The sequence below is a fragment of the Alosa sapidissima genome, chromosome 2 (genome assembly GCF_018492685.1).
Source record: "Alosa sapidissima isolate fAloSap1 chromosome 2, fAloSap1.pri, whole genome shotgun sequence".
Lineage (NCBI taxonomy): Eukaryota > Metazoa > Chordata > Actinopteri > Clupeiformes > Clupeidae > Alosa > Alosa sapidissima.
Genome location: NC_055958.1, coordinates 44,210,572 through 44,237,295, shown reverse-complemented (window position 1 = coordinate 44,237,295; position 26,724 = coordinate 44,210,572). Strand labels below are relative to the sequence as shown.

Genomic DNA, 26,724 nt, shown 5'->3' with positions numbered 1-26,724 from the left:
AGTGAATGAACACACACACACAAACACACACACACACACACTTCCAGGTGTCTAAGCCTGGCTCTTTAGTGTCACTACGGATGAGTATTACAAGCCTGGCTCTTTAGAGTCACTACGGTTGAGTATACTATACGAATGTAATGTACTGGTAAATTGTAAAACACCCAGTATCTCAGGGGACCTCATTTGAATTTCAGGCGACCCCACACGGGTAGGGCCCTATGATTTCCGCGATGCGGAAAACGCGGACGGAATCACGGAATCTACACATGAAAACGGAATTATCTTATGAACACGGAATTGCACGGAATTTTCAGATATTCTGTTGACACACAACGGCGTTTTTTCCTACTTGCTTTACTTTTATTTAAATTTTGCCATGGCAGGTGAAAACGATGCTCTCCCCCGTCTCCAACAGCCAAGTCTATCTCCATTTATTTTTTCAACAGTTTTGTCCTTTAGCAACAACGCATCCACGCGGCTAATGACCTTGTGTCTTTCTTTAGCAACAACGCATCCATGCGGCTAGTGGCCTTGTGCCTTCCTTTAGCAACAACGCAGCCATGCGGCTAGTGGCCTTAACGCATCCATGCGGCTAGTGGCCCTAACACATCCATGCGGCTAGTGGCCTTTAGCAACAACGCATCCATGAGGCTAGTGGCCTTGTGCCTTCCTTTAGCAACAACACATCCATGCGGCTAGTGGCCTTGTGCCTTCCTTTAGCAACAACGCAGCCATGCGGCTAGTGGCGTTGTGCCTTCCTTTAGCAACAACACATCCATGCGGCTAGTGGCCTTGTGCCTTCCTTTAGCAACAACGCAGCCATGCGGCTAGCGTCCTTTAGCAACAACGCAGCCATGCGGCTAATGGCCTTGTGCCTTCCTTTAGCAACAACGCAGCCATGCGGCTAGTGGCCTTTAGCAACAACGCATCCATGCAGCTAGTGGCCTTGTGCCTTCCTTTAGCAGCAACGCATAAATGCGGCTAGTGGCCTTGTGCCTTCCTTTAGCAACAACTCATCCATGCGGCTAGTGTCCTTTAGCAACAACGCATCCATGCGGCTAGTGGCCTTGTGCCTTCCTTTAGCAACAACGCATCCATGCGGCTAGTGTCCTTTAGCAACAACGCATCCATGCGGCTAGTGGCCTTGTGCCTTCCTTTAGCAACAACGCAGCCATGCGGCTAGTGTCCTTTAGCAACAACGCATCCATGCGGTTAGTGGCCTTGTGCCTTCCTTTAGCAGCAACGCATCCATGCGGCTAGTGGCCTTGTTCCTTCCTTTGGCAACAACGCAGCCATGCGGCTAGTGGCCTTTAGCAACAACGCATCCATGCGGCTAGTGGCTTTGCCAAATAATGGTTAACATTAGATACACACAAATCATGACCCTTGAATTTCCCCTTGAGAATCAATAAAGTATCTATCTATCTATCTACCCTTATACTGTATGCAAGGAAACTGGTTCTGGTTATGTGCGATATACTAAAAATATTTTATAGCAAAGTTATAAGTTGACTATTTTAATTGCATGGTTATTTTATGTCGACATACAGTCATAATCTACTGTGGTTACCAAAAAAAAATTCTACCAAAAGTGTAACCAAAATAGACTACAAGGCTGTCTGTGCATCATAGCACAAACACGCCTGTACAACCAGGCCTCCAGATTCTATTAAAGCAAGTTTGTGTGTGTCTGTATGCATGTGTGTGTGTGTGTGTGTGTGTCTGTATGCATGTGTGTGCACCTACCTGAGTTCAGTGTGTTTCCTTCAGGGCCACTGTCATCTGAACTTCTTGTGTTATTCTTTGGACTCTGAAACACATAAACTGAGGTTAATGCCGCAAACACACAATCACACAAACAGGTAAAGATGCGGTTGACATTAACTGTTGAGAAGCTGCCCCTTCAGTTGAAACACCCCATAGTTTACTATTTATCTGAAAGGACTAAAAACATGACTTGTGGTAAGCCATCTATGTTTTATACTGGCCCTTGTGGTAAGCCATCTATGTTTTATACTGGTCCTTCTGGTAAGCCATCTAAGTTTTATACTGGCCCTTGTGGTAAGCCATCTATGTTTTATACTGGCCCTTGTGGTAAGCCATCTATAGTTGTGTTCACATAAATAGTGTGTTTAAAAAGTAAATGAAGTGCAAAATCTTTTTAATAGTTTTTATTTCCATATCAAATGTATAAAATATTTAATAGATTTTATTTCCACATCAAATATATAAAATCGTTTTAATAGTTTTTATTTCCATATCAAATGTATAAAATCGTTTTTAATAGTTTGTATTTCCATATCAAATGTATAACATCTTTTTTTAATATTTTTTATTTCTATATATCAAATGTATTGGAAACATTCCACTCTCAATTCCAAGTGAAATTATTAACAAATTATTTATTAAGTCTGCATTACTTTTTACAGGAAGCTAAAAGAAGAAATATTAGACTGTTAAAAAATGTGCAGTGTCTGAACTTAACTAATTATTAGTTGCAGAACCATTGAAGTCTACCAATCTAATTTTTTGGAGTTAATCCATTAACTGTTATTAAGTCAGTTGCCAAGAATGTTTATTTTCTGTATTATGTGAAATGTTCATATTAAAGACATATTTGTATCCATATCAATGTATTTGTCACCTGTTATAAAACAGAATACAATCCACAAAGAATTTTAATATTAAGCATGACGCCTGCACTGAGAGATGTCATTTGGAGGGAATTTTAATATTAAGCATGACATCTGCACTGAGAGATTTGGAGGGAAATTTCAGAAAGGCAGTGAGAAATGTTATGCTTCTTCTAATTAATTTGCACAAAATGTTGAGGATACACCAACAGTAGATTCATTATTTGTCCACTCTGTTGAGGATACACCAACAGTAGATTCATTATTTGTCCACTCTGTTGAGGATACACCAACAGTACATTCATTATTTGTCCACTCTGTTGAGGATACACCAACAGTAGATTCATTATTTGTCCACTCTGTTATGTTGATATTGGAGTGAATTTTTCACTCACGTAGTGTAACAGCAACATCATTACCCTGGTGCAATCATATCATTTTTCTGTTTAACTTGTCCCTGGTGCAATCGTATCATTTTTCTGTTTAACTTGTCCCTGGTGCAATCGTATCATTTTTCTGTTTAACTTGTACCTGGTGCAATCGTATCATTTTTCTGTTAGAGCTTTTTCAAGTGATTGTTTTGTGCCCAGGAATTCTGAGGAGTGGAGTGATTGCAGATCAGCAAAAAGTTGTTTTGTATTTTGACCCTCAGTTTAACAATTTAGGAGTTAAATAAAGGAACCTGCCTTGCTTTGCAATGCGTACATGCACGCGCAGGCACACATACACACTACACACAAACATACATACATACATGCACGAGCACACACACATACACCAGTGTTTCCCCGAGAAATTTTTCCAGCAGCGGTGCTGTTGATCGTAGGAACCCCCCCCCCCCCCCAAAAAAAAGAAAATGCTTGCTTGATTCTCACGGTTTTAAGCTAATTTAGTAGCGTTGTTGTGCATGGTGCATAAGAATATGTGGATGAAATGAATTATGTTTTCCATGTCATTTGGTAAAATAAATGTTCAAAAAGCTTTGGTGAGCTCTACAGGAATTACAAACTATCTCCAGATGTAAATGGTTGCGTATCCTATTACTCAAATTCAATTAAACCCACCAATAGGCTAGCTAGACCTTAGTTTCACAGCCTAGGTATTTTAGCAACACAGGGCTTGAAAGCATTGCCTGTATCACAAACAAAAACTAAGCAATGCGTGGAATTTATCTGGGAATAGGCTACTGAAGGTAGGCGCGAGCTACCTCGCTGGCGTGTTTCATTTGGTTCCTTGGTTAACATAATGTAGGCTATGTTTTTTTGCACAAAATTGCATCTGCTAATAAACTTAAACATAAACACAAACAAGCATGATCTCCTGTGGAATCCCTGACTGCGCCTTCAACGTTAGCCTACTATTATTTGTTGACATTAAACCTGAACGAACGGCAGCTGTTCCTGAAGTTCACTTGCGTGTTTTTTTTTTTTTTTTTAAATTAGCCAACTTTTTTTGCAGTGCCGCTTGAATTCCAAGAGTGGCGCTGCGCCGCTGATGAATACATTGTAGGGGAAACACTGTACACACACACCACACAAACATACATACATGCACGAGCACACACACATACACACTACACACAAACATACATACATGCACGCGCACGCGCACACACACATACACACTACACACAAACATACATACATGCACGCGCACACACACATACACACTGCACACACACACACTACACACACACATACATACATGCACGCACACACACTACACACACACATACATACATGCACGCGCACACACTACACACACACACTACACACACACACACACCACACACACATGCACGCGCACACACTACACACACACACACACACACATACATGGATGCGCACACACTACACACACACATACATACATGCACGCGCACACTACACATACACACACACACACACACACACACACACACACACATATATGGATGCGCACACACTACACACACACATACATACATGCACGCGCACACTACACATACACACACACACGCACACGCACACACACATACATGCACACGCACACACACATACATACATGCACACGCACACTACACACACACACATACATGCACACGCACACACACATACATACATGCACACACACACACATACATGTGGGACGCACACTACACACACACATACATGCACACGCACACACACATACATACATGCACACGCACACTACACACACACACATACATGTGGGACGCCTGGTCTTTTCTCATCTCCCTTCTCCTTTGTCTTCCTCCGCTGCGCTCCTCTCTCGTTCCCGGCTCTCCTCTCCTCTCGCTGCGCTCCTCTCTCGTCCCCGGCTCTCCTCTCCTCTCGCTGCGCTCCTCTCTCGTCCCCGGCTCTCCTCTCCTCTCGCTGCGTTCTCCAGCCGGTGAGTCGGAGGTTCTCCAACGTGTGTATCTGCTGGCGCAGCTCCTGGTTGTGTGTGGTGAGTGTGTGGATCTGCTGCTGCAGACGTGTGTGTGTGCTCTTCCACCGCTGCTCCTTACGTACACACTCCTCCCGCAGATCACACAGCTGCTGCTTCAGCACCTGAGAAGAGAGAGGACAGAGTCATCAATCCTGACCAATCAGCACCTGAGAAGAGAGAGGACAGAGTCATCAATCCTGACCAATCAGCACCTGAGAAGAGAGAGGACAGAGTCATCAATCCTGACTAATCAGCACCTGAGAAGAGAGAGGACAGAGTCATAAATCCTGACCAATCAGCACCTGAGAAGAGAGAGGACAGAGTCATAAATCCTGACCAATGGAGAGAAAACAGAACCATCAATCCTGACCAATCAGTGCCTGAAGAGACAGAGAGCAGTCATCAAGCCTGACCAATGGAGAGAGAGGACAGAGCCATCAAGCCTGACCAATGGAGAGAAAACAGAACCATCAATCCTGACCAATCAGTGCCTGAAGAGACAGAGAGCAGTCATCAATCCTGACCAATGGAGAGAGAGGACAGAGCCATCAATCCTGTCCAATGGAGAGAGGACAGTCATCAAGCCTGACCAATGGAGAGAGAGGACAGAGCCATCAATCCTGACCAATGGAGAGAAAACAGAACCATCAATCCTGACCAATCAGTGCCTGAAGAGACAGAGAGCAGTCATCAATCCTGACCAATGGAGAGAGAGGACAGAGCCATCAACCCTGACCAATGGAGAGAGAGGACAGAGCCATCAATCCTGTCCAATGGAGAGAGGACAGTCATCAAGCCTGACCAATGGAGAGAGAGGACAGAGCCATCAACCCTGACCAATGGAGAGAGAGGACAGAGCCATCAATCCTGTCCAATGGAGAGAGGACAGTCATCAAGCCTGACCAATGGAGAGAGAGGACAGAGCCATCAATCCTGACCACTGGAGAGAGAGGACAGAGCCATCAATCCTGACCAATGGAGAGAGAGGACAGAGCCATCAATCCTGACCAATGGAGAGAAAACAGAACCATCAATCCTGACCAATGGAGAGAAAACAGAACCATCAACCCTGACCAATGGAGAGAGAACAGAACCATCAATCCTGACCAATCAGTGCCTGAAGAGACAGAGAGCAGTCATCAATCCTGACCAATGGAGAGAGAGGACAGAGCCATCAATCCTGTCCAATGGAGAGAGGACAGTCATCAAGCCTGACCAATGGAGAGAGAGGACAGAGCCATCAATCCTGACCAATGGAGAGAGAGGACAGAGCCATCAATCCTGTCCAATGGAGAGAGGACAGTCATCAAGCCTGACCAATGGAGAGAGAGGACAGAGCCATCAATCCTGACCAATGGAGAGAGAGGACAGAGCCATCAATCCTGACCAATGGAGAGAGGACAGTCATCAAGCCTGACCAATGGAGAGAGAGGAGAAGTGTTTCCCCTACAATGTACTCAGCAGCGGCGCAGTGCCACTCCTGGAAATTTAAGCGCCACTGCAAAAAAGTTGCCTAATTTCAACAACAAAAAAACATGCAAGTGAACTTCAGGAACAGCTGCAGTTCGTTCAGGTTTGATGTCAACAAATAATAGTAGGCTAACGTTGAAGGCGCAGTCAGGGATTCAACAGGAGATCATGTTTGTTGTGTTTATGTTTAAGTTTATTAGCAGACGCAATTTTGTGAAAAAAACGTAGCTTAGGCTACATTATGTTAACCAAGGAACCAAATTAAACACGCCAGCGAGGTAGCTCGCCCCTACATTCAGTAGCCTATTCCCAGATAAATTCTACGCATTGTTTTGTTTTTGTTTGTTATACAGTCAATGCTTTCAAGCCCTGTGTTGCTAACATCCCTAAGCTGTAGGTCTAGCCTATTGGTGGGTTTAATTGAAGTTGAGTAAAAGGATACTCAACCATTTAGGATCTGGAGATGGTTTGTAAATCCTGTAGAGCTCACCAAAATCATAGAAATGATACAAGACACTTATCTCCTATAGTCCAAGATAGATTTTCTTCGAGTTGTTAAGCTTTTGAGCATTTATTTTACCAAATGACATGGAAAACATAATTCAATTTCATCCACATATCCTTAAATACGATGCACAACAATGCTAAAGCCGTGAGAATCAAGCAAGCCTCACGGGCTGTCATGGCCTTAAAGTGACAGGCACTCAATTCGACCTGCACAGCACCAATACAGTGTAATGACATGAAAGAGAAGTCTAGTTTATACAGTGCTGTGCAACAGTTGAGACACCCATGCTAAAATTGACTAAAAGGAGTTATAAAAATCATCTTTTGGAAATTGATCTTAATGCCTTTTTTTTTTTTAAAAATAGGAAAAATCAAACCTTTAAGGACATCAATTCTTTTTGAATGTATCATGTATCGTAAATAAATACATGTTATTATATAAATAAATGTCTTATGCACAGCACTGTACATTCTAATAGTTTGTACAGTGGGATTAAACTTTATTTTTTGTAATTAATTGTAAATAATAATTTTCTGTTGTGTGTGTTGTGCCATTTCATTTTTGTTTCATTTCAATTTCTAATAATAATGTAAGTAATAATTACTAATAATGTAAATGAAAAAGGTGAAAGAAAAACATGAATAATCCTGTTCAAGTACTGCAATAATCATGCTTTGTGCTTGTGTTGATGGTTATGTCATAATTTGTAACTCAATCTGTCTGACAAAATCCACCAGAAGTCACCATTTAAGGAGTAATTTTTTCAAAATGTTCTACGAAAAATTCCTTCTATCAACAGCACCGCTGCTGTAAAAAATTCTAGGGGAAACACTGAACAGCTTTCATAAGTATTGCGAATATGTATTCACTTCTGCTGTTTCGGCTAGCTAACGTTAGCTGCTAGTAAAAAACAGACTGGAAACTAAAGGTTTCTGTTACAGATAGCTAGCTAAGCCTATAGGCAGAGAATGGGATTCCTGCTAACATGCTTATGCAAATCTATTTTGTTGGGACATATAGCATTTATGTAGTGATTGTTGGGACATACAGCATGTATGTAGTGATTGTAGGACATATAGCATGTATGTAGTGATTGTAGGACATACAGTAGCATGTATGTAGTGATTGTAGGACATATAGCATGTATGTACTGATTGTATAAGAGTATGCAATGTCACATACTCCCATTCAAGACAAACTGCTTCTGTGGAACTCAGCTACCCCTTTCAGTCATATGGTGATTTTCTGTCGCCCAGGCAACGACTGCACACCCATACCGTACCAACATTACCAACACTGCACACCCATACCGTACCAGCACTGCACACCCATATCGTACCACTGCACACTCATACCGTACCAACACTGCTCACCCATACCGTACCAACACTGCACACCCATAGCAACACTGCACACCCATAGCAACACTGCACACCCATACCGTACCAACACTGCTCACCCATACCGTACCAACACTGCACACCCATAGCAACACTGCACACTCATACCGTACCAACACTGCACACCCATACCGTACCAACACTGCACACCCATACCGTACCAACATTACCAACACTGCACACCCATACCGTACCAGCACTGCACACCCATATCGTACCACTGCACACTCATACCGTACCAACACTGCTCACCCATACCGTACCAACACTGCACACCCATAGCAACACTGCACACCCATAGCAACACTGCACACCCATACCGTACCAACACTGCTCACCCATACCGTACCAACACTGCACACCCATAGCAACACTGCACACTCATACCGTACCAACACTGCTCACCCATACCGTACCAACACTGCGCACCCATAGCAACACTGCACACCCATACCGTACCAACACTGCTCACCCATACCGTACCAACACTGCACACCCATAGCAACACTGCACACCCATACCGTACCAACACTGCACACCCATACTGTACCAAGACCAAATAATCTTGGTACCCCAACTAAGAGGTAGCAAAAAGGAGCTCGGCCAGGCTCGCAAATTTTGGCACAAGAAAAGAATACCCTAAATTATCTTTATCTCCTCTGGGTTTAAGACGTGTGTGTGTGGGACTGTGAGGAGTTGCTGAGAGGATGACCCGAGTGACCTTGCTGAGAGGATGACCCGAGTGACCTTGGAGCAGAGTAGGGCGTTAAAAGCTCTGTGATGTAAGAAGGGGCGTGTACAATTCTGTATTTATATATATTTGGGCTAATCCATTAAGGCGAGACACGGCAGGTGAAAACATCGATTTTTCATGACCTGGTCAAATTTGAGTTTTTGGACTAGTTTACAGCCAACATGTAATCTTTCACACTGATACAAAGAAAACGTCCAAATTACACATTTAGGTGTTTATTTTATTACACTTTGTCAACTTGCGCCTGTAAATTTTACCTAAGATTCACTAAAAGTTAGCATTCTAACGTACCCTGTAGTTTTGTGACTGATCTCTCTCGTATGCCATGTTTGGTTGGTACCACTTTAAACGTCTCGGTCTTATCCAAACATAGATAGTTCCGCTGTATCAACCACCAATCCTGAATGGTTACAAGGGGCTTTAAACTTTTTAATGAACTCTCATTGGCTGCACGCGATTTCCGACAAGACGATTTGTTCAAACGGATCACGTGGTATACTGCCACGCTTCCTAGTTAGCTTTCCGCGGGATATTTAATTATCGAGATGGCTGCAACAACGCGACGATTTAAAGCTTCACATAGGAGAGTGATGCAGTTAAGTAATGCCAGAAAATCAAAGGCTAAAGTGCAATAAATCAGGTGATGAAATAACCTATCAAAGTGCATCATTACGTAAGCTGTCCACGGGGAAAGGAGAGCGTTCAGGCAGCGGCAGCCGTCTCAAAGTGCATCATTACGTAAGCTGTCCACGGTGAAAGGAGAGAGTTCAGGCAGTGGCAGCCGTGCCACTCTGCAGTGGCTCGTAGTTCATGTTAATTATTTGTGAGCTCGTTTGTCCTAATTGTGCTGGGTCTGGGCTGCAACTTACAATCGACAAACAAAATCAAGGATCTTGTAGCAGTTTGTTGCTTGAGTGCAGTGTGTGTGAAGGCGACAAGTACTGCAGAAGTGTGTACACATCCACGCGTCTTCAGGAGGAGTCTAGGAATGATGTTGCCTTTGATGTTAATGTTTGCATGGTGCTTTTAGCGCACAAACTAGGATTGGGGTATGCGGCCCTCAAATAGATCTCAAAGGTGTTGGGGATTCCTGGCCTGCATCTTAAGTCTTACCAAAGACATGACAGGAGAGTGACCGGTATGGAATGTGTTTAATAGGAGTAATTAAGAGTAGCTTATCAGAAACTAATTGGCCATGATTTGCTTTGCATTCAGAGGTCCAGAAACGTACATCACTTTGCTTATTTATTCCAACCAGCTTGCTGATCTTAGTACAACTATTAAGATAAATAGATCAGCCAGTAATTTACATTGTCAAAATCCGTGGCAGTATTTTCTGAAGCTCGAAATGTCCACCTCTGTTTACTGTTTTGTGTGCATAGTTTGCATCTTTCTATGAGGAAACAATAATACATGAAGAAATTAAGTGGCATTTCATTCAGTAACGTTATTTTGTGCTGGTCAGTTTTACTGTTACCATACATATTAGGGATCGACCGATATGTTTTTTTCAGGGCCGATACCGATATCAATTATTACCAAAACAGGAGTCCGATAACCGATATGTAAAACCGATATTTCAGTTGTCAAAAAGGGGGGTAGATAGTAGCCTAGGCTATGGCGATATGCTGAAAATTTTCATTCAAAGGCATTTAATTATGCTAACTTTTCTTTCTTCTTTGCACTTATTTACACTTGCATCACAAGTGTAAATCCTGTCTATCATGTTAATTTAAGAGCTGAGTGATAGCAATTATTTTCCTAGGCATACACAATGGGCTATGTGCTTGTAAGGGACCTGTCACAAAGAGGATGCTTTGCCATCGTGTGTGTTGTGCACGAGAGAGGGATAGGGAGAGGAAGAGGTGCATGCGTGATGGCAAGTGTTACAGTTGAATAGTTTAACAAAACAGTTTTAAAATAGTTCTTAGGCTATTTAAGATACACTTCTGTGAGCCTAAAAAGCATCGTAATAGCCAGCTCAGGACGCGATTTAGTTCAGGTCGGATTAAATTACGGCTGAACCTGGGTGCCTGTAGTCTTTTCTGACAGTCCGTCAAAAAGCAGCAACTAGACTTTTAGACGTTCGCTATCGCATAACTTAGGACTTGTCTACTATGTAGGCCTAAGGCAGGGGTCGGCAACCCGCGGCTCCGGAGCCGCATGCGGCTCTTTGATCCCTCTGATGCGGCTCAGCTTTTGAAAATATTAATGAGTATTTAATTAAAATGTATTTTATTTTAGTTAATTTTCAAAATGTAATATTGTAGGTCTAATAACTGTGTTATTGTTGATGTGTGCGCTTGCTGTAGGCTAGATAAGGAAAATGTCAAAAAGGAAACGTCAGCGACCACAGCTTGCGAGCGCGAACACAAGCGGGCTGAAATGGGAAAGTTTCTATCCGAAGACTAATTCTGAAAACGCGAAATGAACTGCCCGTTATATATTGCACACTGCAACGAGTTAGTATTGCTGTGTTAACCCTGTTCGGTTCCACTTGCATGTGAGAAATCTCTCACATATGAAAAATATAAAGACAAACCTGCGCTCACGTTTAAGGGCAATTTCGCGCAAAACTGTCACATCCATAACGCCAACACAATGCCATGGTATTTAGTTGCCGTTATGGATATGACAGTTAAATGGTGACACCCTTAAATGGTGACAGCCTCAATTCTTGCATGAAACTTCACCTCACTGAATATGAGCCAGTCAGACTCCAAGGCCATCACCAAATCTAATATCTGGTATGCCTAATGTTCAATTTCGCCAATGACATGTCAACGAAAATTGAGTGTTGTGTTGTTAACTATGATGTTAGCCTACTTTGCATACCAAAGGACACTGGAAAAATAGGGGGTGGTGTTTAGCCTACAGTACATGGGAAGCCTAAGGCCTATACTTCGGTCATTCCAGTTTACATTTCAAGTTACTTGCACATTAGGCCTACTTTTAAAACGAGTAGAAAATGTATTTAAAAATCCTCTGTTGAATGAAAGTAACTGTACGTTAAATATCCAAACTTTTTTTTGTAACCGTCTTTAAGTGGCTCTTCTGAGATTAAAAAAAAAAAAAATGGTAAAAGTGGCTCTCCAGGCAAAAAAGGTTGCCGACCCCTGGCCTAAGGGATAACGTCCGCCAGGGTGTCCCGTTATTAACAATTAATGGACGAGGCAAATGCAAAGAACTCCCGACGCGCTGCACCCGAGTTTGTAGGCTAACTAGTAAACGGTAGGCTATATCACTAACGTGCATCAATCGGGAATTCGCTAAATAAAGGAGGTGGGTGCTTTAGGCTACTTATTGATCCGGATCAAAGAGACAATAGCTTACAAAGTGGTGTTTTTGTAACTTCAGTGTAGATGATTGTGATTCACATTGCCACTTCAGCAATGTAAGGTAGGCCTACCTTCCTTACCTTCGAAAAATAGCTCCGTACAGCTGAAGCCCAGTCTACAGTATGCCTCAGTGAGAATTCTAAACTTTCTCTGTGTTCAGTCTTCGATCCTGATTGGCTGCATTCATGCTAACTAACAAATCAGACGGTGTAGTGGGCGGGACAATGCTCTCGACCACAGAGTGGCAAATGCAGGGAGTGAGAGACGCTTTACAGATAAAGTAGCACGTTTCATTCTTTATCCATTTCAGTATCGGCTTATCGGTGGGAAAAATGACCGATACCAATTATTATAAAAATGCTAAATATCGGCCCTAATAATTGGGCCGGACGATAATTGGTCGATCCCTATTACATATTTTCTTTGAGGTGGCAGTAAACAGAGGTGGATATGAAACACTTTTGGAATGAATTAACCCTTAGAACCCTAAGCTGTTTTTAGGGCATTTTCACTACCTTTATTCATAAGGATTTATTCTGGTCATTGTAAGTGCCACACACACATATTATATATTGTTTTTTTCAGCAGAGTCTAGGCAATCCAGATCTGCCATCATTTCATGTATTAGTACTAGCATTGATTTTATTTTGATTTTTAAAGAATTAAAATATAAAAATCATATTATAAAAATTCTTATATTTTGACCTGTATCTCACCACAGCAAGCTCATAGCTCTACATGCATTTCATGTGTGTGTAGGGCAGACTGTCCTGAAACGGGCAATATAATTGCCATGTTGGAGGGATACTCTGGGGCTGAGCAATTTACAGAAATATGTGGTGTGTGATTTACGGAAATAAATGCCATTTTTTATTTAGCGATGAAAAATGACCATTCTGCGCTCCATATCTGTGACACGAACTGATCTGACCTGACTTGACCCAAGTTTGCCTGTTAGCATGTGTGACTATGGTGTATGCACTCATGATGATTCTCAACTTTGTACTGCATTGCCATGAACAAAGTAAAGGCAAAAAAGGTGTTTCTTTGTTGAACAAATTGGGATGCAATGTGAGCCTTGAATTGGATGCCATGCAGGAATTTGCTAGGATCTCAAAACCGGATTATGAACATGTTTTGCCATAGAGAAACACACGATAGCGTTGGATTATAAACATGCTTTGCCACAAAAACAGACAAAAACGTGGGGTAAGTCCAGCTATATGAAGTTATTATTTTGCGGTCACTTCGTCTGTTTTATAACCCAGAAGGATGTATTTGGTATCAAATGATAGCTCTGTGTCTCCTCTTTCATCTAACATACGTGGCATATATATCCGATCACGGGTCCGCGAGTAATTACTCCGAGAGTAATGGGTGTGCAGCGTTGGTTTGTGTACATGACGTTAATATTTTGCAGTCACTTCGTCTGTTTTTATAAGCCAGAAAGATCGATATCCATGGTACCAATGGATAGCCCTGTTTCTCCTCTTTCGTCTGATATGCTTGCCATATCTATGCGATCACGGGTTCGCGAGTAATTCAAACGAGAGTAATGGGTGCGCAGGTGAACGCAGAGAAGTATAGACTTTAAATATGATGCAATTTTATTTAATTTCATGATTTTTTTTAATTTTCATACTTGATCGTACAGACAAGTGTGTAGTCTCTTTGGAAAGCCCCACTTCTTCTCCGTCATAAAATAAAGGTTTTATCTCGTTGTGATGAACAGTCGCGGAGCAATGTAACAGAGAAGAAAGGGTATGTTTTTTGACACACTTTGCGTCAATCGGGTTCTAAGGGTTAAAGGGGAGACTGAGAGCCAGTGTGTGACTTCACAAATGCGCTTCTGAAGGAATGGTCAAAAATGCCCATAAACACGCTCCTAAACCTTGTGGAAAGCCTTCCCAGAAGAGTTGAAGCTGCTATGGCAGTAAAGGGAGTCATATTAAGCCCTATGGATACACATAACAGGATGTGACTGAAGTTCATATGGGGGTCAAGGCAGATGATCCAATACTTTTGGCAATATAGTGTATATATTTGATGTCCTCCTATGTGTTCTTGTCCTCCACAGAACAGTGCTTCAGAATTAGTTCCAGAGCTACAGCGAATGGAAAGTGTGTTTGTAAGTGATAATATAAGACTATTTGACCCAGTGAAATATGGGAGAACAAATTGTGTTTGTGTATTCATACCTGGTATTTGACTTCATCACATTTTTTTTTTTTTTTATATCAGTAAGCAGACTGCAAAACTTTCTAAACATTGCTTTAAAATTAATCTTTGTTTTTCTATCTGAAGCTCACAAAAGAGATGCTGGGCATTCCAAGGGATCTTTGACCAGCAGTGAAGACAGTGGCAGTGAGGACGATTATGTTCCGGACTCAAATAGCAGCAGCTCAGAGGAGCCCAGTGATGAGGAACCTGCAAAGAAGGTCAGGCCCAAAGTTTCTTCTGCCAAGTCCAGTGATGGCACAACAGCAACAACATCCTTTTTTGTCACTGACAATGAGAAGTCTTCAAGTGAGTCAGTAGTTGTAATGAATGTTAAAAAGAAATCAGATGGGTCAAGGGCCTACAGCAAAAGGCATTTTTGTTCTTTTTGTTCAAAGCCTTATGCAAAAATGCAAGACACTTGGAATATGTACACAAAAATGAAGCAGAAGTAGCTGCAGCTGTTAGATTCCCCAAAAATTCAAAATCAAGAAGAATTCACCTGGACCTTCTGCGCAAAAAAGGAAACCGGGCACATTGACGTGATTCGTGAAGGCTCTGGCGTGATAGTTCCTTGTAAACAAACAAGTGACCGTAATATCAATCCTCAAGATTTCCTGCATTGTTTAAGCTGCCAAGGGCTTTTCAAGAGAAGGTTTCTTTGGAAGCATATGAAAAGGTGCACTCTGGCAAGACAGTGTGGGGTACTCAAACCTGGCAAAAACAGAACACAATCACTCTGTGCAAACGCTCAGACTGTACCAGTGGGAGTAAGTGCTAAGTTATGGAAGCTCTTAAGTGAAATGAGTCAGGATGATGTTACCCATGCCGCTAAAAATGACGTGTGCATTGTAAAGATGGGAGAGCAAATGTTTAACAAAATTGGCCATGATCCTTCAAAACACGAATACATTAGGCACGAATACCCAATGAAGACAATGGAGGATTTCATTCTTCCGTCAAACTTACCACATGTTGTGAATGCTGTGAAGCATGTAGCAGGCTTTGACAGTAACTCCAATTCTTTCAAAATACCTTCACTGGCTTTAAAATTAGGCCACAGCTTGCAGAAGATTGCGAGCATTATTGAATGTCATGCAATGACAAAGAAAATTGTTTAAAATGCACAACACTTCAAACAAATTTACCGAACATGCTGGAATGAAAACGTTTTTATGTTTGGTAATGAAAATGGTAATTATGATGTTCAAGGTTAATGTTATTCTCACTAGGATTTATACATTTAGTAGATTTCACAAGTTTCTGATTGGTGTGCTTTAGAAACCATTCCAGAGGAGAGGGACCATTCAGAAAGTGAACTGACAGGCGAAGAACTAAGCCCACCTTCTACATCCTACCTACCTTCAGCTGCTAAGAAACGTGAGGTTTACGGGGTAATATGAATGCTTGCATGTTGTCTTGAAGGTGTTGAACATGATGCTGATTTTAATGTCTGAAACGCAGACACTTCAAAGAAGAAACACTGCTGGCAATCAGAGGACGAGTCCGAGGATCCAGGTTCAGCTACTAAGAAACGTGAGTAAGGTTTTGTTCATGCCTGACTGACAAATAAATGTCATCGGAGACAGCAGGGGCCATATTCACAAAGAATCTTAAGGCTAAAAGTAACTCCTAACTTTCAGAGGATGCTGTAGCAACATAATTGACATCCCCAGAAAGTCCTCTGCACGTAACTTTAGGTAGGGACAAGAAATGTAGTCACCACATCCAAACGATTTGCAAATGTACGTAACCACCATGTTATTCAACTACGCCGCGATGACCTATGCCAGGGGTGGGCAAACTTTTTGGCTCAAGTGCCACATTGGGTTTTGAAAATTAGCCGGCGGGCTGCACAACAACCCCCCCCCCCCACCACCACCACCATCACCACGACACACACATAAAAAAATACATTTCTTATAGCCTATAATTTAGTATAAAAAGTATTTGTTTTAAAATATGAATGGCTTAAAAAAACTGCTCATTTTATTCTGTTTAACAAATGTATAAATTGTGCACTGTCGCTTTAAGACAGTCGCTTTAATTCACGTTTATTTCTCAATGATCTTCTGCCTGATCCGCTATAGCTAGTGCTGTACCTACGGCTGGGCCTTCTCACAGTTTTTAAATGGTCAGTAGTGGGAACTACTGTTGCCTTCATGATTTCCTTTTAAAAGTTTCTTATAAGAAGGAGATATCAATTATCAACAATGACAAGCCAGCTGGAACCTGCGGCTCTCTCTCCCTCTCGTGAGTGCAGACGCGTTCCCAATTAAATGGATCGCATGACGTTCACGTTAGATCTGCTGCAAAGGAGATAACTAAGAGTTAACTTAGTTTAACATGATGTTATCTCTATTTAACATGATGTTTTGACATTGACATTGTACGTTCTCTAAGGAGAGTGAAAAGCAGTTTGCAGTAAAGCTAACCAACGTCGTCTCTATCGCAGGAGAAAAATAGCGAGCAGCCTGATAACCAAATAAAATGCTCGGCGGGTCGGATCCGGCCCGCAGTTTGCCCACCCCTGACCTGTGCGGTACATGCTCACAACGTTGCCACAATGTAACTGTCAGCTGGGGAGTAACTCAAAGTATTTTAGCCCTAAAAGTAGCACCTAGGTCTGGGATAGCTTAGAAATAGTCAAGATGACTCCTAACTAAAACCTTTTCACAAACATTTGTAAGCTGATTGTAGCATTTCACATCGCAATGTGTTGAAATACACATACAGTATCACTTACAGGAGCTCTCAATTGCGAGGGCGTAATTGTGTAACCACCAACAACCAAAACCATTCATTAGCAACATTTAAACTAAAGGTAATGTGTCATCATAAATCAAATTAAATTGCTTCTCCTCTTTGCAAACGTGTCTTCATACAGATTCATTTAAAAAAAAAAAATTGTTTCCCCTTTCACAAAATGTGTGTTGCAGACAGGATGGTGATTTGTGGTGTGAAATTGATGTTCCAGGCACAGCATCCAAGACATGTAAGTATGATGGATGTTTGTGTTCTGATATGAACTTGAGTTGAAAAGATGAAAGATACATAACTGTGAATATTTTGGGTTAAACATATTTCATTAGTGTCATTTGGATAATCTTTGTTGTGATTCTATTTCACAGCCTGCCGCAAGAGAAGACCATGGAGTCAAGAAGAAATCCGCGCTGTTGAGAAGACCCTGATGAAATTTATCACTACAGGCAGAACTCCTGGGAAGGCAGACTGCATTTCTTGTATCAACTCAGCACCTGAAGCACTTAAGTTCCGTGACAGGACGTCAGTTAAGTTTTATGTCAAAAATCGTTGTGTGTCCTACCAAAGAACCACACAGACCCTTTTATAGCAATTTGATAAGAATGAGTTTGGGGGTGGGAGATGGGAATGTGTTCAGTTTTCTTAACAGGGCTTGAGCATTTCAGAGGACCACACAATACATGCCCTGTACTTACAGTATTCTTGTTTATATTTTATGTTGGCAGAGGGTCAACACGTAATTTCGATCTCTTTGTATGTCTGGAACATGTGAAGAAATTGACAATAAAGCTGACTTTGACAATGTTTTTGTTATTGGTATTACAGTACATGCACTTTATTTTAACAGTACTTAAATGATTTTAGGTTGGGAGAGGGTCAATTGTGCACTTAGTTGTTAATACTACATGATCATACAGACAGGCTTTAGAGGAAAATTAATGATGCTCATGATTGTGATAATGTTGAAGTGTTAAGAGTTGTGTGTGAGAAGAAGGTACGTTGTATCCTTGTTGACGAGGTTCATTATTCTTATTCAATCCATCGCACAAACATCGCTACATTTTTTTTGTAGCATGTCCGACATATATGTCACACTGTACAGCCCTGCATTACATGTGCTCCTTCAGAATGGTTTTCCGTATATCCAAGAAAATACAGAAGTTGGTCCCCAGATTGCACTGTGCTTGTTGATTACATCACTTGGGTGGGCGTAACTATGGGCGGGGCCAGAGTCCTCACTTTGACCACCTGACACCTGTCCCCTGTGGCTGGTCAGGAGTCAGGTGTCAGACTAACTTCAGGTATTACATTACATTACATTTAGCAGACACTTCTTGACCAAAGTGACTTACATATGTCAGCTATATTACAAGGGATCACATTGTCCCCGGAGCAACTTGGGGTTAAGTGCCTTGCTCAAGGGCACAACGGTGGAAGCCAGGAATTGAACCGACAACTTTCAGGCTACTGCACGCTAGCCCAACTCCTTAACCACTACACTACCACCACCCCAGGTATGAAGTGTGTATTCTATATTCCAACTGATTTGCTTATTACTGAACCCATATACAATGCTCCTGTGCAATGCCTTGTCTGTACCATGCTTAGAAAGTGGTGTCCCCAAAAGTGTGTGTGTGTGTACCTGCATCTCCTCTCTCTGTGCTAAGGGGTGTGTGTGTGTGTGTGTGTGTGTGTGTGTGTACCTGCATCTCCTCTCTCTGTGCAGAGGTGTGTGTGTGTGTGTGTGTGTATATGTTTGTGTGTGTGTGTGTGTGTGTGTATGTTTGTGTGTGTGTGTGTGTGTGTGTGTGTGTGTGTGTATATGTTTGTGTGTGTGTGTGTGTGTGTGTGTGTGTGTGTGTGTGTGTGTGTGTGTGTGTGTGTGTGTGTGTGTATGTTTGTGTGTGCGCGTGTGTGTGTGTACCTGCATCTCCTCTCTCTGTGCTAAGGGGTGTGTGTACCTGCATCTCCTCTCTCTGTGCTGAGGTGTGTGTGTGTGTGTGTGTGTGTGTGTACCTGCATCTCCTCTCTCTGTGCTGAGGTGTGTGTGTGTGTGTGTGTGTGCGTGCGTGTGTACCTGCATCTCCTCTCTCTGTGCTGAGGTGTGTGTGCGTGTGTGTGTACCTGCATCTCCTCTCTGTGCTGAGGTGTGTGTGCGTGTGTGTGTGTGTGTGTACCTGCATCTCCTCTCTCTGTGCTAAGGGGTGTGTGTGTGTGTACCTGCATCTCCTCTCTCTGTGCTGAGGTGTGTGTGTGTGTGTGTGTGTACCTGCATCTCCTCTCTCTGTGCTGAGGTGTGTGTGTGTGTGTGTGTGTGTACGTACCTTCATCTCCTCTCTCTGTGCTGAGGTGTGTGTGTGTGTGTACCTGAATCTCCTCTCTCTGTGCTGAGGTGTGTGTGTGTGTGTGTGTGTGTACGTACCTTCATCTCCTCTCTCTGTGCTGAGGTGTGTGTGTGTGTGTACCTGAATCTCCTCTCTCTGTGCTGAGGTGTGTGTGTACCTGCATCTCCTCTCTCTGTGCGGAGGTGTGTGTGTGTGTGTGTGTGTGTGTGTGTGTGTGTACCTGCATCTCCTCTCTCTGTGCTGAGGTGTGTGTGTGTGTGTGTGTGTGTGTGTGTGTGTGTACGTACCTGCATCTCCTCTCTCTGTGCGGAGGTGTGTGTGCTGCGCGTGGCAGCAGAATGCTTCTCGAACAGTTTCCGGTCCCTCTGCAGCTTCCTCATCTCTGCTTGCTTAAACTCCGCCCACTCAGCCTCTGTCTGGGAGCGCTTGGCCTCAAACTCCGCCTTCTCTTTCCTAAAACAGGACATTGCATCAGTGATGAGACACTTAGGAAGCGCCACATCATCAGCAACAGATCAACAGCAACTGACAAACAATATTAAAACAATAATAATAATAACAATAACAATATTAAAACAATAATAGCCACAACCAACAACAAAGAACAACTTTAATACTAACATCTTTAGTTGTTGAATTTCCCCTTTGGGATCAATAAAGTATCTATCTATCTATCTATCTATCTATCTATCTATCTATCTAGTACCATATGTGACCCTGCAAGGCGAAACCAGTCGCTTTGCGCACAGTGATATTTTGAGAAAATCCACGATAAACAAACGTACGGGTTAAAATGTCAAATTTCACGTTTTTGCATAATTCAACAGTATACAGTCTACACTTTCATATTGTGAACAAATTTCACGGATAAACATACGTTTTGACTGTTAAACCCTGACTGTATTTCGGTAAAGATTTAACTCTTTAGCAGTCATTCCCTTTGTCCACGCCGCTATAAGGTTTTACGGTAGAGCTAAAAATTTAGGCTACTCATTACTCTTTACTCATTACTCAATGTGCCAGCTCTCTATCGTTCTTGGCAGATGTAACCGAATATGAATGTGGAAGACTTGCCTTTCAGGGCACGAACGGTCACAAACTTTTAGAAATATCCTGGCGTCATTTTACGGACCAGGAGAAGTTTTACATTGACGTAGCGCATTTTAAAAGTAGGCCTATACACAATCTGTGTACACAGAACTTCCTCTCCCCTTACTTCCCCCGAAATACATTAGTTATATTCTATAGTGACACCTTCCGTCCCAGGTATTAACTAGGGGGCAGAAAAAGACACTCACTCAGTTGATGAAACTGGACATAGTCAGTCATCCGCTTCAAAGTCTATCGTAAGGCTAATAATAGCTGTCCTCACACTATTGCAATTTACTTAAAAAGGTGATTTTCTCCTCTTCTAGCGTATCGTGACAGGAGAACCATGCCAACTTTGGATGCGGTTATCTTAGCGATACTTTTTGCAATACCCTTGATATACATGTAGTTGAAAAGCTTAGTTAATGGCCGTTCATGTGAGCACAATAACTTAATTTTGCAAATTTTACCAAAGCGACTGGTTTCGCCTTGCAGGGTCACATATACATAACAACTTTAATACCATATATATAACAACTTTAATACCATATATATATAACAACTTTAATACTCTGAGTATTCCTGAGTGTGTGTGTGTGTTTTGTGTACTTTAACATCGTCATGTTGGCCTTCATGCATGCGGCCAATAACAGACAGCAAACACACAAGATAGACACACACACACTTCAAACTAGGGCTGAAACGATTACTCGAGTAACTCAAATAATTTGATTACAAAAGATGATCTGAGGAAAATTCTCTACCTCAAGGCTTCGTTTAATTCCTACAACTTGCATTATGTGGCCTGCTCAGGTCAGGGATTATTGTTTCACATGGACTGACACGCACGCCACTTTCAGAGTTAAGTTGGTGCGATAATAGAGAGCAATGAAGCTGTCCGTAAAAGGCAGAGAAAGTTTTGGGATCATTTTAATCTTAGAAAAAAAGACAAGGTACAATGTGTCCATTGCAAAGCAGAACTGGCGAACCACAACAGCACGTCAACGATGATTCAACATCTGAGCTGAAAGCGTCCAGTTTACACCAGCTCACCATGCGTCGCCGACACAAGGCAACGTTTACATTGGCGCGTAGCCGACACAAGGCAACGTTTACATTGATGCGTAGCCGACACAAGGCAACGTTTACATTGACGCGTAGCCGACACAAGGCAAAGTTTATATTGATGTTAGCTGATAACACCAGCTCACCACGCGAAGCCGACACAAGGTAACGTTTACATTGATGTTAGCTGATTTAAAGGGACACCAGACAACGTTTTCGTGTTAATTACTCATCTTCGTAAGTCAGTATATGGTTAATTACAGGGCGAATTAAGACTCTCTCGCCCGCCCCTACTGCCTGTAGGAAGAATATCCCGCTTGAAAGTTCAGTGTATCGTACCCGCCGATCGAAGCAGGATCAGTTTACATCCTGCATACAGCACAGAGGCAGGCTAACGAAACGCTAGCGATTGTTGCAAACGTGTGTATAATGGCAGAGCCAGTGAAGAAGCAGCGAAAACCCTTGACGGAAGATGCAAAAGAAAAGGAAAAGAGCTTCAGGCCGAGCGAGGGGGAGTTTCGTAGAGAAAAAGCATCAGGCTTGTCTGGTGTCCCTTTAATGTACTAGCACTAGTTAACATACGTTTTTTTGTAGCAGCTGTAGCCTAATGTCGCATTTAACAAAACATTAACAACTGTTGAAGGATTGTTGTTGGCACATAGAAGCACTGCATAAAAGACGACGGGCTAAATTGCTATTAAATCCACTTAGAATCATGACCATGCTGCGCAAATTTGTTTAAAACTGCTGCATTCAAGTTAACTCTGCTACGGTCTTATCATGTGTGTGTGTCTGTACCATAACTCCTGTTGATGCGTGGCGAGGCTGGTCCTCTGGTGTGTGTGTGTGTGTGTGTGTACCGTAACTCCTGTTGATGCGTGGCGAGGCTGGTCCTCTGGTGTGTGTGTGTGTACCGTAATTCCTGTTGATGCGTGGCGAGGCTGGTCCTTTGGCGGGTGAGTGTGTGTGTGTGTGTGTGTGTGTGTGTGTGTGTGTGTGTGTACCGTAACTCCTGGTGATGCGTGGCGAGGCTGGTCTTCTGGCGGGTGAGTTCTGCCGTCTCCATTCTGAAGCGCTCGATCTCCAGCTCCAGCTGCACAAGTCGCTCACGCATCACCTCACACACACCTGCCACACACACACAGATATGCTTATTCTCATACTCATACACATTATATCTCCACAAACACACATATGCTTATTCTCATACTCATTTTATCTCCACACACACACACACACACACATATGCTTATTCTCATACACATGTTTTATCTCCACACACACACACACATATGCTTATTCTCATACACATGATTGCTTATCTCCACTCTCCACACACACACACACACACCCGCTTATTCTCATACACATGTTATATCTCCACACACACACGGCGGTTAGCGCTAAAGCCGTTTAGCAAATGGCCCTTGTACTTGCACGGTTAGCCATTTGGGTGGTAAGCGCTAAAGCCAAAGATTCTATATATATATATAAGCAATAATAACATATACATATAATTTTGTATACTATTTTACAGTCATTGTTTGTGTGTGATGCCAATGAAACACTCTTTCGGACACGGAATTAATAATTTCATTTTGCCCCGTTAACCGAGCTAGCTAGCTAACGTTAGCACAGTAAACGGAAAGTGAATGGGAATGTTCGCTAGCTAGCTAGCAGCTAAGAACTTTGGTTAAACTTATATATTGTTGCAAACAGAGGTGGGACCAAGTCACTGTTTGGCAAGTCACAAGTAAGTCCCAAGTCTTAGCACTCAAGTCCAAGTCAAGTCCCAAGTAAATACAGAGAAGGGCAAGTCGAGTCCAAGTCCAAGTCTCATCAAAGCCAAGTCGAGTCCAAGTCCAAGTCCCAATCTTTTTCAAGTCCTGAACAAGTCATCAGGTACTCTTCACTTAATAATGCCATTATTAGACTATCGATCATAATTTTAACACTTCCATCTAATCCACAGAATTATTTTTTATAAATACAGATTAAAATATGTTCAATGTTTCTGTCTTGAAATCTTTTACGATATATGCATGCGCATACAATATACACATGTGCATACCTGAGTAATCTGTACAAAACGGATAGCTACATGAAAAATAAAAATATTGTTTTTCCAAATTTCGGAGCCCACTGTAAGGATGAGTAATAATTTGACTGATGGCATTTCACTGCGCTAGGCCACAGATTTGCCTGCAAACAATTTATTAGGCTGTCTGCCAGTGGCGACTCATAAGGGAAGCCAAGGTCAACACTTTTATATTATTTAAAAGATAATAATGACACAGTAATTTTGTTTTAAAGTATTCATTTCTTAAGAAATACTACACATGTGATGCTGTTTATCTCATTTGTAAATGGTGCACTGTCACTTTAAGCCCATTGTGTGCCACTGTCCACACATTCTCATAATGATCTTTTTTACCAGCTCCATTCCTATGGCTAGTCCACAAACTCAAACATTGTTTGTGCCACATGAATAGCACAATATTAACAATGATAAGCATTATATTAAGTTGGCACAAACAGCTTTCATTCCTTTGGAAATAGATGCATGTATGACATGATGCTTGCTTGACATTTTCTGTTTGCAATTAAATGTGAATTATGAGCCTGGTAGCCAGTAGCCACCTAGCTAGCTGAGTGGAATGCGTTTCAATCGGCATATCGATGTGCTTCATGTAAACAAATTATTGAATAGGCCTACTTCAAGACTCACCATTTCCATTAAACAAAGGCAAAGACAACTCTTCATATTCTTGTCCACTTTCCAAATCACAGTGAGTGCAGCCTATGTCATAGTGACCTGGATCTCATAGTTTATAACAGTAGAGAGAACCGGATAAATCCGCAATTTCCCCTAATCTCGTATTTGTTGCCTTCATGATTTCCTTTTATACGTTTCTTATATTTAAAAGAAAATATCAATCATCATCAACAATGACAAGCCAGCTGGAACCTGCCACTCATTTTCTCTCCCTCTCGTGCGTGCTTAGATGGGGTTCTCAATTAAATGGAGTAGGCTAGCATAAGTTCAAGTTGGATCTTAATGGAGAGGACTCGAAAAGTATCATCTTTATGTAACATGCTGTTGGTGCATTTTGACATTGTAAACGTTCTCTAACAAGAGTGCAAATCAGTTTGCAGTAAAGCTACTAGTTATTAGCTAAATGTTGGTCGTTTCTCTGTCTCTTGGTGCCCTACACACAGTGCGTAACGCATGTGGGGGTAGCGGCAGCACTGAACTGTGCTCTGGACTGGCCGCTTGTCTCCGCTATTTTTTTTTTTTTTAGTCACGGAGGGAAAGCATCTCTGGGGTGACTGGTCCACGATCAGGAAATTTAGTTTTTGACTCGAGACATGTCAAGTCGTCACAAGTCAAAGAGGCAAAGTCCGAGTCAAGTCTCGAGTGAATAGTATTCAAGTCCAAGTCGAGTCGCAAGTCATGCCGAATTTTATCAAGTCAAGTCTGAAGTCATTAAAATCATGACTCGAGTCTGACTCGAGTCCAAGTCATGTGACTCGAGTCCACATGTCTGGTTGCAAACAAACCTGAAATAACATATGTTCAGCAACTTTGTGGTAGTCTACTAGTTCTAGCAAAAAATATGTTAGGTTAGTTTATCAACCATCTCTGAGTCTAGAGCCTCTGAGAACAGGTGACAGAGGAGACAGTGACAGATCACGAACAAAGCTATTTTTGTTTTTATTTGTTTAGTTGGAAAATACAATTTCAATGTCGGAATGTTAGGGAGACATGTGGCTTGTAGAAAATGGGTTCAAAACTTACATCGCTGAATGTAGGGCTAAGGGATTGGTCATATTCCGTGAATCGTCTCGCTTTATCAACCGTCTCTGCTAAAGCCGTATAGCAAATGGCCCTTGTACTTGCACTGTTAGCCATTTGGGTGGTAAGCGCTGAAGCCAGGCAAACTTGGTACTCTTTCGATCAACGTTATTTATCTCTCAAGGTGGTGTACTCGTCATGGTAAAAAAGACCATGGGTTCAAACAACTAAATTTGGCACCGAAATCTAACAAATTTTTCGATATACGATAGGATGAACGTTTCACTTCATAAAACTCACATAGATGAGAACTTTAAATTATTTGTAGGATATTGCTTGTTCACAACTTGAGCTGTGTATGCAATGGTAAAGCTCAGAGGGAATGCCTGGGAAAGTCTTTTTATTAGTATTATTTCATTTGAGCTAAAGTCGTTTTTATTAATAGGATTTCATTTGAGCTAAAGTCTTTTTTATTAGTATTATTTCATTTGAGCTATTTCCATGTTGAACTACATTTGATATTGATTGCATCATAGCAAAATAAAATAAACACAGCTAACAAGGCCTGTGCTGCTGAACTGGGGGAGCCACTGAAGCACATCTTCAACTGGAGTCTACGTCTCGGACAAGTTCCAGCACTGTGGAAGACATCATGTCTCACCCCCGTCCCCAAGAAACCACACCCCAGTGAGCTTAATGACTTCAGGCCTGTCGCTCTAACATCACATGTGATTAAATCAATGGAGCGACTGGTCTTAGGTATGCTCAGACCCCAGGTACGCCATACACTAGACCCGTTACAGTTTGCATACCAGGAGAAAGTGGGCGTGGACGATGCCATTACTTATCTTTTACACAGGACACATTCTCACCTAGACAAGGGGAAAAGTGCTGTGAGAATCATGTTCTTTGA

General features: G+C 42.1%; 1 protein-coding gene across 1 annotated transcript in view; it reads right to left on the bottom strand.

Annotated features, from left to right (window-relative positions):
- cenpj (centromere protein J) overlaps nucleotides 1-26,724 on the bottom strand; it is a 65,222-nt gene that overhangs the window by 7,322 nt on the left and 31,176 nt on the right. The window contains exons 8-11 of the mRNA XM_042084277.1: nucleotides 23,020-23,143; nucleotides 20,149-20,314; nucleotides 4,844-5,188; nucleotides 1,750-1,813 (exon numbers count right to left, since the gene is read on the bottom strand). Of these exons, the coding sequence (XP_041940211.1) occupies nucleotides 1,750-1,813; nucleotides 4,844-5,188; nucleotides 20,149-20,314; nucleotides 23,020-23,143 (699 nt within the window). The remainder of the gene's footprint in view (nucleotides 1-1,749; nucleotides 1,814-4,843; nucleotides 5,189-20,148; nucleotides 20,315-23,019; nucleotides 23,144-26,724) is intronic.